Source organism: Saccopteryx leptura, chromosome 9 (assembly GCF_036850995.1).
Source record: "Saccopteryx leptura isolate mSacLep1 chromosome 9, mSacLep1_pri_phased_curated, whole genome shotgun sequence".
Lineage (NCBI taxonomy): Eukaryota > Metazoa > Chordata > Mammalia > Chiroptera > Emballonuridae > Saccopteryx > Saccopteryx leptura.
Window position 1 is genome coordinate 30,967,244 of NC_089511.1, and position 14,042 is coordinate 30,981,285.

The window sequence follows — 14,042 nt, forward strand, 5'->3', positions numbered from 1 at the left end:
ATGCACATGAAAGGAACATTTTCCAGGATAGATTACCTAAGAGGCAACAAAACAAGCCTCAATAAATTCAAGAAAAATGAAATAATATCAAGGAAATTTTTGAACTACAATGGCATGAAACTAGAAATCACTACAGGAAGAAAATGGAAAAATTACAGATACATTGAGATTAAACAGCATGCTTCTAAACAAACAATGGGTCAGTGAGTAAGTCAAAAAGGAAATCAAATATTACCTTGAGACAAATGAAAATGAAAATGCAACCTTACAAAATATATGGGATACAGCAAAAGCAGTTATAAAAAGAAAGTTTTTAGCTATACCTCAAAAAGCAGGAAAAATCTCAAATAAACAATCTAAATTTCCACCTAAAGAAACTAGAAAAAGAGGAACAAACAAAACCCAAAGTAAATAGAAGGAAGGAAATAATAAATATCAAAGTAGAAATAAGTAAAATAGAAAAATAGAAGAAATTAATTAAAATAAGAACTGGCTCTTTGAAAGGATAAATAAAATTGGCAAGTCCCTAGCAATACTCATCAAGCAAAAAAGAACACAAAATCAGAGAGGAAAGAGATTATAGACAACAAAACAGAAGTATAAAGGATCATTAAATAATACTATGATTAATTAGCCTGACCAGGCGGTGGCACAGTGGATAGAGCATTGGACTGGGATACGGAAGACCCAGGTTTGAAACCCCGAGGGCGCCAGCTTGAGCACGGGCTCATCTGGTTTGAGCAAAAGCTCACCAGCTTGGATCCAAGGTTGCTGGCTCAAGCAAGGGGTTACTCGGTCTGCTGAAGGCCCATGGTCAAGGCACATATGAGAAAGCAATCAATGAACAACTAAGGTGTCGCAACAAAAAACTGATGATTGATGCTTCTCATCTCTCTCCGTTCCTATCTGTCTGTCCCTATCTATCCCTCTCTCTGACTCTCTGTCTCTTTAAAAAAAAAAAATAATAATACTATGATTAATTATATGTCAACAAATTGGACAGTCTAGAACAACCTTCTAAGACTGAACCAGGAAGAAACAGAATGTGAATAGACCATACTAGCAATGAAATGGAAACAGTAATAAAAAAACTCCCAACAAACAAAAGCCCATGATAAGATGGCTCAACAAAATACTAGCAAACCTAATTTAATAGTACTTTAGACAGATTATACACCATGATCAAGTGGGTTTATACCAGGGATGCAAGGGTGGTTCAACATCCACAAAACAAGTACATACTGTGATTCATCACATCAACAATATGAAGGATAAAATTCATGATTTTATCATGAATAGATGCTGAAAAATATTTGACAAAATTCAACATCCATTTATGATAAAACTCTTAACAAAGTGGGTATAGATGGAACTTACCGTAACTTGATAAAGGCGATATATGACAAGGCTGCAGCTAATATCATTCTCAATGGTCAAAACATGAAAGGTTTTCTTCTAAGATCAGGAACAAGACAAGGATGCCCACTTTTGCCACTGTTATTCAATATAGTATGGGAAGTCCTAACCATAGCAATTAGACAAGAAAAATAAATGAAGACAAGTTTATTGGAAAGAACAAAGTAAAACTGTCACTGTTTGCAGATGACATGATACTTTACTGCTCACAAAAATTAGGGGATATTTATCGCTCCATATTCATTTTGAAATATCCCCTACTTTTTGTGAGCAGTATATATATAGAAAACCCTAAAGAATCTACAAAAAATTAATAGAAATAATAAAAGAATTCAGTACAGTAGCAGGATTCAATTAATATACAGAAATTGGTCACATTTCTATACACTAATAATGAACAGTCAGAAGGAGAAATTAACAATTCTATACAATTGCATCAAAAAGAATAAAATACATAGGAATAAATTTAAGCAAGAAGGTGAAAGACCTGTACTCTGAAAAATGTAAAACACTAAAGAAAGTGAAAAAGACCAAATAAACGGAAGGACATACCATGCTCATAGATTAGAAGGATTAATATAATTAAAATGACCCTACTACACAAAGCAATCTAGAGATCCAATGCAGTTCTTACCAAAATTCCAATGGCATTCTTCTCAAGAACTAGAACAAATAATATTCTAAAACTTAAATGGATCCATGAAAGACCACAGATAGCCAAAGCAATCTTGAGAAACAACAAAGTTGGAGGTATCATGCTACCTGATTTTAAACTATATTACAAAGCTATAATGATTAAGACATTATGATACTGGCACAAAAACAAACATAGATCAATGGAACAGAATAGAGAACCCCAGAAATAAACCCTTGCTGTCTGGTCAACTAATCGAGAAGGATAGTAAGAATATACAATAAGAGTAATGACAAGTTCTTCAACAAGTAGCATTGGGAAAAATGGACAGATACATGCAAAAAAAACATGTAATGGGACCACTCTTACACCATATACAAAAATAAATTCAAAATGGATTAAAAAGTTAAATGTAAGGACTATAACCATAAACCTCCTAGAAGAAAAGATAGGTAGTAAATTCTTTGACATAAGTCTGAGCAGTATCTGTTTAGATACATCCCCTCAAACAAGGAAAACAAATGCAAAAATAAACAAATGGGACTTCATCAAACTAAAAAGCTTCTGCACAGTGAAGAAAACCAACAAAACAAAACAAGCCCTAGTGAATGGGAGGATATTTTTGCAAATGATTTATCTGGTAAGGGGTTAATATCCAAAAGATGAAAGAAACTCATACAACTCAATAACAAAAAAAGAATCCAATAAAAAATGGGCACAGGACATGAAAAGATGCTCAATATCACTGTCAAGAAAATACAAATCAAAACCACAATGAGATACCACTTTATACCTGTCAGAATGGCTGTTTTAAAAAAGTCAACAAATAACATGTATTAGCAAGGATGTGGAGAAAGGGAATCCTTGTGCACTGTGAGTGGGACTGCAAATTGGTACAGCCAGTATGTAAAACAGTATGAAGATTCCACTCCTGGGCATTTACCCAAAGAAAACAAAAACACTAATTAGAAAAGATGTATGCATCCCTGTATTTGTTGCAGCATTATTTACAGTAGCAAAAATGTGGAAGCAACTTAAGTGCTCAACAACTGATGAAAGGATAAAGCAGATCTCTCTCTTTCTCTCTCTCTCTCTCTCTCTCTCTCTCTCTCACACACACACACACACATGGGAATATTATACAACAAAGAAGAATGAAATCTTGCCATTTGAGACAACATGGATTTTGAGAGTATTATGCTAAGTGAAATAGAGAAAGACAAGTACCATATAGTTTCATTTATATATGGAATCTAAAAAAAACAACAAAGCCAGACTCATAGAAACAGAGATCACTGACCTGTGGTGGCGCAGTGGATAAAGCGTCGACCTGGAATGCTGAGGTCGCCGGTTCAAAACCCTGGGCTTGCCTGGTCAAGGCACGTATGGGAGTTGATGCTTCCTGCTCCTCCCCCCTTTCTCTCTCTCTCTCTCTCTCTCTCTCTCTCTCCTCTAAAATGAATAAATAAAAAATAAAATAAAATAAAACCCTCAGATGAGTAAACTGAGACTCACTGAGAGAATTAAAAAAAAAAAAAAAAAAAGAAACAGAGATCAAAGGGACGGTTACTAGAGGGGAGGATGATGAGGGGAATGGGTGAAAATCGTAAAGGGCAATAGTCAGTAATATGGTGGTAAATTTGCATGGTAACAGGATTACTAGAATTAGTGGGGTGATCACACAGGGTATAAAGATGTCAAATCACTACACTGTACACCTGATGATAATATAATAGTATAATATGGTATATTAACTTAAATTTAAAAGTTTAATTTCTTAAAGAAAGCTTTCAGGTCAACCTAGAGCCTTACCGGGAATCCCCAAGTTACATGTTTACATGAAAAATGTAAGGTTCAGAATTGCTTAGGTCCTTTGTGATTCTAAGGGAAACTCAGATCTCTTGGGATGATACGGTTAACAATGACTCCTTGAGGAATAGGGATTATGAGTGGGTGGGAGCCAGACGTTCATTTTGCTGTGTATTCTTTTAAACTAAACTAAAACAAGCGAACTCTTAACCTTTGAGATGTGTTGCCTTGAATATTACTTAATGGGTGGTGGTGGCAGAGGAATTCAGCTTTACCTCAACCCTCCTTTAAGTAAACATTTTAGTGACTGTCAGACTCAGGTCCTAAATGTAAATAGAGAATGGCTTTCAGAGGAGGATGATCAATACTGCTCTGAGCTGTCAAGGGACAGGAAGATTTCCTCCCATTGGAAATCTTTAAAGACACTCCCCGGTCCTATGCTTTGTAAAGGGCTAAGTGGAGGAAATGGATGTGAGGATTCATTACTCCTTTGAGTCTTTGGCCTCTGGAGTACTTAAGGAATTGAACCACAGCTGCAGTCACTCTACGTTCAATGTGTAATGTTCTGTGGGTTTTAATTTCTTCTGAGCAAGTCATTTTCATTCCTAGATGGCAGATATTTTTCACTTCACTTTCCTCTAGGGACCTCTCAGTCCTGGCTACATTCTGGAGTCTTTCTCCATAAGCATCAGGATGGGACCTCTGGCTTCTACTGACCTCTCTGCTCCTTGAACTAGACAGACATGGTCCTGAGTACCCCAAGAAAGCTAAGGTCAGACATTAATAGCCTGCCTTTGAATTTGTTTTTTTCTGTTCTGCTGCAGGATTTAGATCTGTTCCTCTGAAGAACGGGTACAGTGAAGATATTGAGCTGGCTTCCCTCCTGGTTTTCTGTGAGTTGCGGCCAGTCCTGGTGAGTAGAGAAACACCCCGAGATTCCCTGAGCTGCATCTGCTGGTGGGGTGGAAACAGTCAGTGAGCATGCTTGGCTGATGGACTTAAACCCATTGAGAATTATCTAGCCAGACATGCCACATCTTTAAAAAAGAATTCCTTTCAGCCACAGATTTCCCCATAGATCCTTGGCTTTTTTCCCCCCAGCATCCATCCTTCTTGGAGAAAGCTGTAGGGTTCTATGAGTAGGCTATGTAGTTGGAAAGGGTGAAACTCTTTGGAAGTTCCTCATGGTTTCATTTCAGCAAGAGGCAGGCAAGGTCATGTTCTTCCAGATAAGTTCATCCTTCTTGGGTGCCTCTCTACTTGCTGGTCTTTGGTAATCCCTTAAAATCCTGAGAGCACCCATCAAGGCCTTGTCATGGGGAGGGAAATTCATAGACCACAGCTTCCCACAGGGAGTGGCACTCCTTTTGTGGGAGAAGCCTGCCTTATCGGTCCTGGTCCTTTTGTTTTGCCAAGACTTTGAAGATATTTAATCCTTCCTTTTATTAACCAGTTAGGGTAGATTGAGCAAAAAGGGCTTGGTTTCCTTGAATTATGCAAGAGGTTGAGATAGGTTGCTGAGAATACAGCTCCAAGCTGCGGGTAGTTTAGTTCTCGGGGTTGATGGGGAAGATGTAGATACTGTACTTTACTGTGATTCTGGAGCTTTGGAATCTTCTTGATGGCCTCTCCCACAGAATGAAATCTACTTGACGTATGTTTTTACAAGGCCTCATCTGTGGCCAGTACAGTCTCCCAAGATCTTTCAGGCCCCTTTAATGGGCAGAGGGATTTCTGTGGTCAGTCCAGTTCTCTTGGGATAACCTAGAAAGACCATGGTTCTGGACGCCATCAGGCTGCTGTGGGCTTGGTCAGTGCCCCTGGATACACATCTTGTTTTTTTTCGGTCTGGTTGTTCTTCTCCAGCTGGAGAAGTCGCAGCCTGTACTGTTATTCTTTAGGTGTAAAAACTACACAGTGATCTGGAAGTTGCTTAGTTGGGAATTTCTGGAATGAAATTCTAGTTCCAGTTCTAGCTGAGAACTATGAAACGGGGAAGGAGGATGGCAGGGGTGGGGATTACTTTTAATAGCCATAGTCCATGCAGTAAAAATTAATGAACTCGATTCAGAGGACAGAACATTAGGCTTTTCTGCATAGCTGTTTTCCCTTACGTTTAGTTTTTGCAGCCGTGATCGTTTTACACTCCAAAGCATTTCAGAAGCATCGAGATGAAAGAGGATGCAGAAAATAACACAGAAAGCAGTTAAAAGCAGGAAGCTGAGACTTAAAAGGCACACTAGTTGGGGGCCCTAGAACCTCAGTGGCAGCCAAAGGCATCCCTTTTTGTTGATAAAAAAATAAGCTCATGGTGGTGAAATTTTGTCTCAAAGGGGTAAGGGGGTGGACGATGGAAAGTTTTCTATTTTGAAACAATTTTTAAATGGTTGTGCTTTAGACTCTTGTCAAAATAAATGTAGTGTTTACATTAAAATTATAGCTTTCACTTGAACCGTGAGTTATAGATCCAAAAAAAATCACCTTTCATGATTCTTCCCATGATAGAAGAGCTCAGTCAGGAAAGTTTGTATACATTCCTCCCTTTACCAAGCGACTGAATCAGCCAGTGGGTCCTTGTTGAGAAGGAGCTCGTCTTAAATTTCTCCCCTTTTAGAATAAATTATGCATGTGTCAGTTTATCATTAATAAGACTATCTGCAGTCTTTAAGAAGTTCATTAAAAGACTTAAGCTAGAGATATTCTTTTGTATAAATTATTTAAAACACCAATGACCAGACAGTGGTGCAGTGGATAGAGTGTCAGCCTGGGATGCTGAGAACCCAGGTTTGAAACCCCGAGGTCACTGGTTCGAGTGTGGGGTCACCGGCTTGAGTGTGGGATCAGAAACATGATCCTATGGTTGCTGGCTTGAGCCCAAAGTCCGCTGGCTTGAGCAAGGGGTCACTGGCTCTGCTGGAGCCCCTCAGTCAAGGCAGATAAGAGGAAGCAGTCACTGAACAACTAAGGTACCGCAACTATGAGTTGATGCTTATTTCTCTTCCTTCCTGTCTGTCCCTCTGTCTCTCATTAAAAATAATAGTAATAATAAAATTAAGTAAAACCCTACAAATAGCCCAGATTGTATGGAAAGTATAGTCTTATCATTTGGGGAAACGGATGAGTAGATAAAGCTAGCATTTGGTCTATTTTCTCTCTTCACATCCAGGCCAGTACATTTCTATAAAAGTGTAATAATGATAATAATACAAATTCCTGTATATACATATATAATTTTTTCTTTAAAGCAGTGTTTTTGGCACTACTGACATTTGGGGCCAGATCATCCTTTGCGGAGGGAGCTGACCAATGCATTGTAAGATGTTTAGCAGCATCCCTGCCCTCAACCCACCAAATGCCAGCAACCCCCCTCCCCTTGAATAACAACCAAAACTCCCTCCATTGCCAACTGTCCCCTGGGTGGCAAAAGTCATCCTCGGTCAAGAACCACTGCTTTAAAGCACGGTTATAAGCACTTTCCCTCCTATTACCTAATGTTGATTAGTATTTAATGATGGACAGATTTCTCCATCAAGCTGATGAACCATAGATTAAGCATTCCCCTAAATTGGGATGCTTTAGATGGAATCCATTTCTGGATACGGTCCCCATGAACACCTTCATGTGGTTATTCTTTTCCTCCTATAATTCTGAATTAATTCCTTAGGATCAGTTCCCAGTTGTGGAATTGGTGGGATCAATTCACTGAGCAGGATGGTAAAACTGTAACACCGGGGCTTTCAGCACAAGCCTGGAATAAGTAGGGGAGGAACCAATACTTCCTCTCCCTGTGCATAAAACCCCTTTGCAGACATTTCATGGGAAATGAAGTGGTAAAAGTGGTCTCAGGTGGCGGCCAGACAGCATTCCTCTAGACACTGCTGTGTAAAGCTGTTGTGACCAACTCAGAAACATTATAAATAACAAACAATTAGGCACCACTGGCATCAGAGAAAGTTACTATATTTAAAAGAAAGTGTGTTTATGCAGACTTGACTTCCTGGGAGCCGTTGGGGATGCCAGCGGAGAGTGGCGGAGGGGCGGGGGCGTGGTGTTGATTCCAGGCAGACCCATGACTCTCACGGTGCTTCTCTGTGAAGGAATTCTGGAGGCGAAGTCATCCGAGTATGTGCAAATTCCATTCTAGCTGCTGGTTTCCGAGCTTTTATGAAATTCCACATCTGTCACCTGGTTCTAAGCCACAGGTGCCGCTGGTGTCTCTGCCCCACGCTGCGATAAGGAGTTTCTGGGAAGCCGAGCAGGGCTGTGTTCCATAGACCTGGGCTTTCTTGTTGCCCAAGGTCAAACCTTCCCTTATTTATCACCGCATCCTCCGTGATGCAGGGAGAGACCCTGGTAAACAGCTTCACGAGAGATTTATCTGAGCAAATGATTGATCCAGTGAGGGCCGAGATGGAGTTTACTCATAAAACATTTGCTGAGATAGAGTTTAAAACCCCAGAACACTGTCAATAAGCACTTTAGGCCCTTTCTGAAGAAGCCATTTATTTACACGTCACAAATTACTTTATCAATTCTCAGTCCTTGACTCCGCTGTCTGTGCGGTTTACAAAGAGTATTTTTAGTATCTTTTATTACCTACTGTATTTAATTTGAAGCAGGAAAAGAAAGGAAGGAGGGATTTGAAAAAATTCCCACAAATAACCTGTATATAAGCACGGACAGCATTTTGGTATATTTCCTTTGCCTGGTAATTTTTTGCATACGATATATTCATAGAGCCTTCTAGTACATATGAATGCTCACCCTTTATCCACTTCACAGACGACAGTAAGCATTTTTTCTATGTCACTGTATGATTTTCCAAGCCATTGATCCTTAATTCATTCAGCCATTCTCTCACGGATGGACAGTTAGGCTGTTTGTAGTTTTTTTTTCTTTATAAATAATTAAAGTCTTTATATAACATTTTTTGATTAAAAATATTTCCTGAGGCTAGATTTTTAGTAATGGAATAATAGACCATATATTTTTAGATACTTGTTGAATTGTTCTCTGAAAGTAAATAGATTCTTTTCAGTTGATGTACTATACCCAGTCTTGCCGTTCATTGAAAAGGGCCTCCACACAACTGGTCTACACTTGGAAGATTCAGAAACACGGGACAGGACAAAGTATGGAAACCTGAATATTCTATTCTAATCATCATCGAGGAGCAGGCTGGCAGTACCTGGAGGGTGTGTTTGAGAGGGTGCTGGCCTGACCTGTGGTGGCGCAGTGGATAAAGTGTCGACCTGGAACACTGAGGTCGCCGGTTCAAAACCCTGGGCTTGCCCAGTCAAGGCACGTATGGGAGTTGATGCTTGCTGCTCCTCCCCCTTCTCTCTCTGTCTCTGTCTCTGTTTCTCTCTCCGTCTCTCTTCTCTAAAATGAATAAATAAAAATAATTCAAAAAAAATAAATAAGAAAATTAAAAAAAAGATGAGAGAGGGTGCTGGTCCTGGGGTGAACGGTGTTAGCTTTGCACTGGGTGGGAGCTGAGATGCAAGGGGCCGAGTGACCTAGTGGAAAGACCAGGATGCTATGGTTCCCAGTGAGCGCTCAGTCACAAGACGCGTGGGAGTCCCCTGCAGAGAGGCTACAGTGTGCATTCCGGAGTCCTAGAGGACAGGGAAGGGGAGGTGCACTCTGGAGCTGAGCTGGTCCTGAATTTTTAGGTTGGGGAAGACTTCCTTACAGTTAGGGAAACCCAGAGGGCACAGAGAAAGATCCTCCTTGTACATAAACAGTAAAAGTTTGCCAGTTTTTCCCAGTGTCCATCTCTAAGAGCAGAAACTGCCCTGCCGGCACTAAGACCCAACAAGTTGACATGACGACTGGACAGACAAAACTATGAGCACGTGGTGAGGAAAAGAAATGGCACAGAGTCATAAAACTGGATGCCTGGTACTGGTGGCTGACAGGTGAAGTCGAGACGTTGGAAACATCCAATGAGACTCTTATCTCGTCAGCCGAAAGAGCTCTCAAGGATTTCCAAGGAGAGAGCTGAAAGAGACTCTGGAATATGAAACAAAAAGCTGATTTCTTGAACTTAAAGATTCAGCACATGAATGAAGACATTCCCATTAGTGAGTTGAAAGATAACGTGAAAGAGATGTTTCACAAGCGAGAGTGCCAGCACCAGGAGATGGGAGTCACAAAGGAAAGGGTAAGCTCAGAGGACAGACGCAAACGACCTAACATGCAAACGTGTTCCAAAGGACAGAGCAGAACAGATAGCTGAGGAGCTAATCACGAAACAGTTAACGGAGGGGATTTTCTCCAGTTTGCTGCCTGAGAGGCTCACTTCATTCCCAAAGGGATGAATGGAAAACCCACCCACCCACTCAGGTGAATTTTAGTAAAAGTTTTGAATTCCACAGATAAATTTAAAAAACCCTGAACTTCTCAACAAACTAAATTATCTACAAAGAAAGTCAAATCTAACATCAGACTTGTCCATTTCAGCCTCGGAAACTAGACTTAAAACATCTTGCTTTAAAGCACGAAGCATCCACCTTAAAAATTTTATAAATACTCAAACTAGTAGGAACAAAATAGAGATAAAAGCCAACTGAATGAAACATAAAACAAAGAGAATAGAAGAAAAAGAATGGCTGATTCACTGAAAAGACCAATTAAATAAACTCTTTGCCTGCATAATCAAGGAACAAGGTAAAAGCAAAAACATACAAGAGTCAAAATTGAAAAGAGGCCTGAACTCCAAATAATGAGATGATAAATAAGTTTGAAAAATGAGGGCAAATGGGTGACTGCCTTGAAACATGTAAATGAGCTAAAATTGTTTCAAGAAGCAGTATAAAACTTACGAAGTCCTACAGGAAACATTTGAAGGGTCATAAAACACCTATCAGATAAAATGGGTGTCAGATCTAGATGGTTTTATAGCTGTGTTCTACTCAGATTCAAAGAACATAATTCCAAGTTTAATCCATTGACTTCAATAGAAAAATGGCAATGCTCCAGTTAATGTCTTGAAGCTATATAACTTTCATATCAAAATTGGAAAAAGATAGTATGCTGTCTCTCCTCCCCCTCATACTGCATTCATAAGTGGCATCATAGGCCAGTGCCACTTATGAATACAGATGTTAAAATTCTAAAAAAAAAAAGAAAAAATGAGCAAGTCATTTCCAGCTATTTACTAGAACAATATATAACAACCAAGTAGTTTATTCTGATCCTCACATTATTATAATAAACTACTTGGTTGTAATATATTGTTCTTCTAGTTTAATGCCGGCACAATTAGCAACACATTTAGTGAGAAAAAGCATGAACTACTAGATGCCACAAATGTATCCAGTTAAATGAAATAATCAGTACAAATTGTGATGAGAAGGTAAAACTCTATTCAGCAATTATGATTATATATTTGCAAATACAGAGACTAATTTTAAGGAGACTGATTATTGCTTGTCTTATATTTATTAAGCCTAACTACTGTATTCTAGGAATAACAATTGGAAATATGGGATGGGAGGCGGGGGCAGATGAGAAATCTCATTTATAATATTGAGAAAAACTATAACAACACAGGAAAAATTTAAATAAGAAAGATGCAGGGCTTATATAGCAACACCTGAACAAGTAGAAATATATACCAACCCTTCAAAAAGTAATGTTTGAGGCCCTGGCCCATTGGCTCAGTGATAGAGCATCAGCCTGGCATGCAGGAGTCCCGGGTTTGAGTCCTGGCCAGGGCACACAGGAGAGGCGCCCATCTGCTTCTCCACCCCTCTCCCTCTCCTTCCTCTCTGTCTCTCTCTTCCCCTCCCGCAGCCAAGGCTCCATTGGAGCAAAGTTGGCTCAGGCGCTGAGGATGGCTCTATGGCCTCTGCCTCAGGCGCTAGAATGGCTCTGGCTGCGACAGAGCTGCACCCCAGATGGGCGGAGCATCGCCCCCTGGTGGGCGTGCCAGGTGGATCCCGGTTGGGCGCATGCGGGAGTCTGTCTGACTGCCTCCCCGTTTCCAACTTCAGAAAAATACAAAAAAAAAAAAAAAAAAGTAATGTTTGATTGGAATTAGGTATCAGTATAAATTAAGTTTAAAAAAAAACAGAGACATACAGAAGCAAATGTGTGTTTGCATCAGTTACTGTGCATACATACATACTCTGGCTCTGCTGGCTGAGAGGGCCTAGAGCCAGTGACACCCCAGGAGCAATGGTCACACCTACACACCTAGATTTTGCTAACTATCATTCTCCACTAAAAGTAATCAGAGCTCTGTAAATAAGTGGTTGATTCCAGAGTTGAGACAGGTGAAAGATAGAATGAGTCTGGATTATCTTGAAGTCCCAGTAAGTAAAGAAGGGCTGGAAAAGGAGGGGGGACACGCCGAAGGGTATGACCACCACCCTGAAAGAGTTCCCGATGGCCGAAGTCGGAACGATTTGTGCAACAAAATAATGATATTGGGTTATATAACCCATCAAATAAAACTACTCACTCATGGACATGGGAATATTTAATAATTAAATGAGAGAGAAGGGATACCTCTTTCTTACAGAAGAATCCCAATAAATAAATGTAAAACAAATGAGAGACATAAAAAAAGCACTAACGGAACACCAGCATAAGTGATTGCTACAGGTAAGATCTACCAGCGGATGCTAAAATTAGTGAGCTAAAGTTTGAGGAGTAACAGGATATTTGTATAGTCTCAGAGTGACTTTCTTTAAGAAATTTAATTCATTGGAAAGAGAAAAATAGCTTTCTAGGGGATTAACCCGGTACACATCATCTTAGCCAAATGATCAACATTACTGCCAGCGATAAGCCGTACCTCCTGAGCAGGGTACAGCACCTCTGTGCCTTTCTTGCCGAAAGTGCAGAACCTCAAACAAATTCTGAGAATACAGCCGGCAAACCCAAATCGTGGGACAGTATACAAAATCACTGACCGGCACTCGACGAAAGCGTCAAGGTCATAACAGAGGAGAAGACGCAGGAAATGCCACAGATAGGGGGACTCCAAGGAGACATGGGAACGAAATGCAGCGTGGGGTCCTGGACTAGGTATAGGAGCAGAAAAGGACACGGGTAGAAGAACCAGTGAGAACCAGATAAAATCTGTAGTTTACTGAATGGTGTTGTGCCAGTGTTGATTTCTTGGTTTGGGTCATTGTACTCTGGTTGTGCAGGACGTTCACCCTGGGGCACCTTGTCGGTGTCGCGTCTGTGAGAACTCATTATTCTGTTGAAACTTTTTTGTAAGTTTAAAATTTCATCATAAAATACTGAAGGAAAAACCATCAGGTGGGGATAAGAACTGAAAAAACTCAAGGTATAGAACTCCGGGATGATTTTGGTACAGGCCAAGTACAATTTATTGTCAGATATGTTCTCCATTTATATATTATATATTAAATATGTATATACATCTATTTAAAACAAGGGGTACAGAAGATACAAGTGGGAATAACACTGAAATCAAAATGTAAACATAAATTGATTTAACCCCAAATGGACGTATCTCCATGAGGGAAGATAAGAGGGTATGTGGGGGAAATAACCAAATCTTTCTCTGAAGATAATACCTAAAAACTGAAAAACCAAGAATATGTAGCATAAACATTTTTTTTAGAACTGTCAGTAATCAAAAGAAACAACTATCAGTTGGGGGGAGCAGGGGCAATGAGGGGTGGGGGATGGTGAACAAAGAGATAGCTGGGGTTTTGGTAATAACCCCTCTGGTACTTCTTGAATCTTTCAACTCTGTGCACACCTAAGCCTTAAAAACTGAAATTAAAATGGAGACTGCGAGTGGGAGTAGATGACACATTGATGGGGAGCATCTGAGTTATTCAAGGACATTTGCTATGAAGGTGACAAGAGCTGGGTCAGTAGCTGGAGGGGGTGTGGGATAAAAGGAGAGCTTTCTAAGGTGTATTGGCATGCTGCTAATGGGGATGAGTTAGTAAGGAAGGGAGGGTACGCACAGGAATGAAGAACAGAGTAGGAAAGGAGATGGGACCCCAGGGGGCTTTGGTACTGGGTTCCTGGGAGAGGCAGATTTCCCATGTAATTTCTTCTATGTTCTATGCCAGTGGTCCCCAACCTTTATTGGGCCACGGACCAGTTTAATGTCAGAAAATATTTTCACGGACCGGCCTTTAGGGTGGGACGGATAAATGTATCACGTGACCGAGACAAGCGTCAA

At 40.1% G+C, this 14,042-nt stretch overlaps 1 protein-coding gene across 1 annotated transcript in view; it reads left to right on the top strand.

The window, feature by feature from the left end:
• PLCG2 (phospholipase C gamma 2) overlaps positions 1-14,042 on the top strand; it is a 171,275-nt gene that overhangs the window by 145,926 nt on the left and 11,307 nt on the right. The window contains exon 31 of the mRNA XM_066348717.1: positions 4,684-4,772. Within this exon, the coding sequence (XP_066204814.1) occupies positions 4,684-4,772 (89 nt within the window). The remainder of the gene's footprint in view (positions 1-4,683; positions 4,773-14,042) is intronic.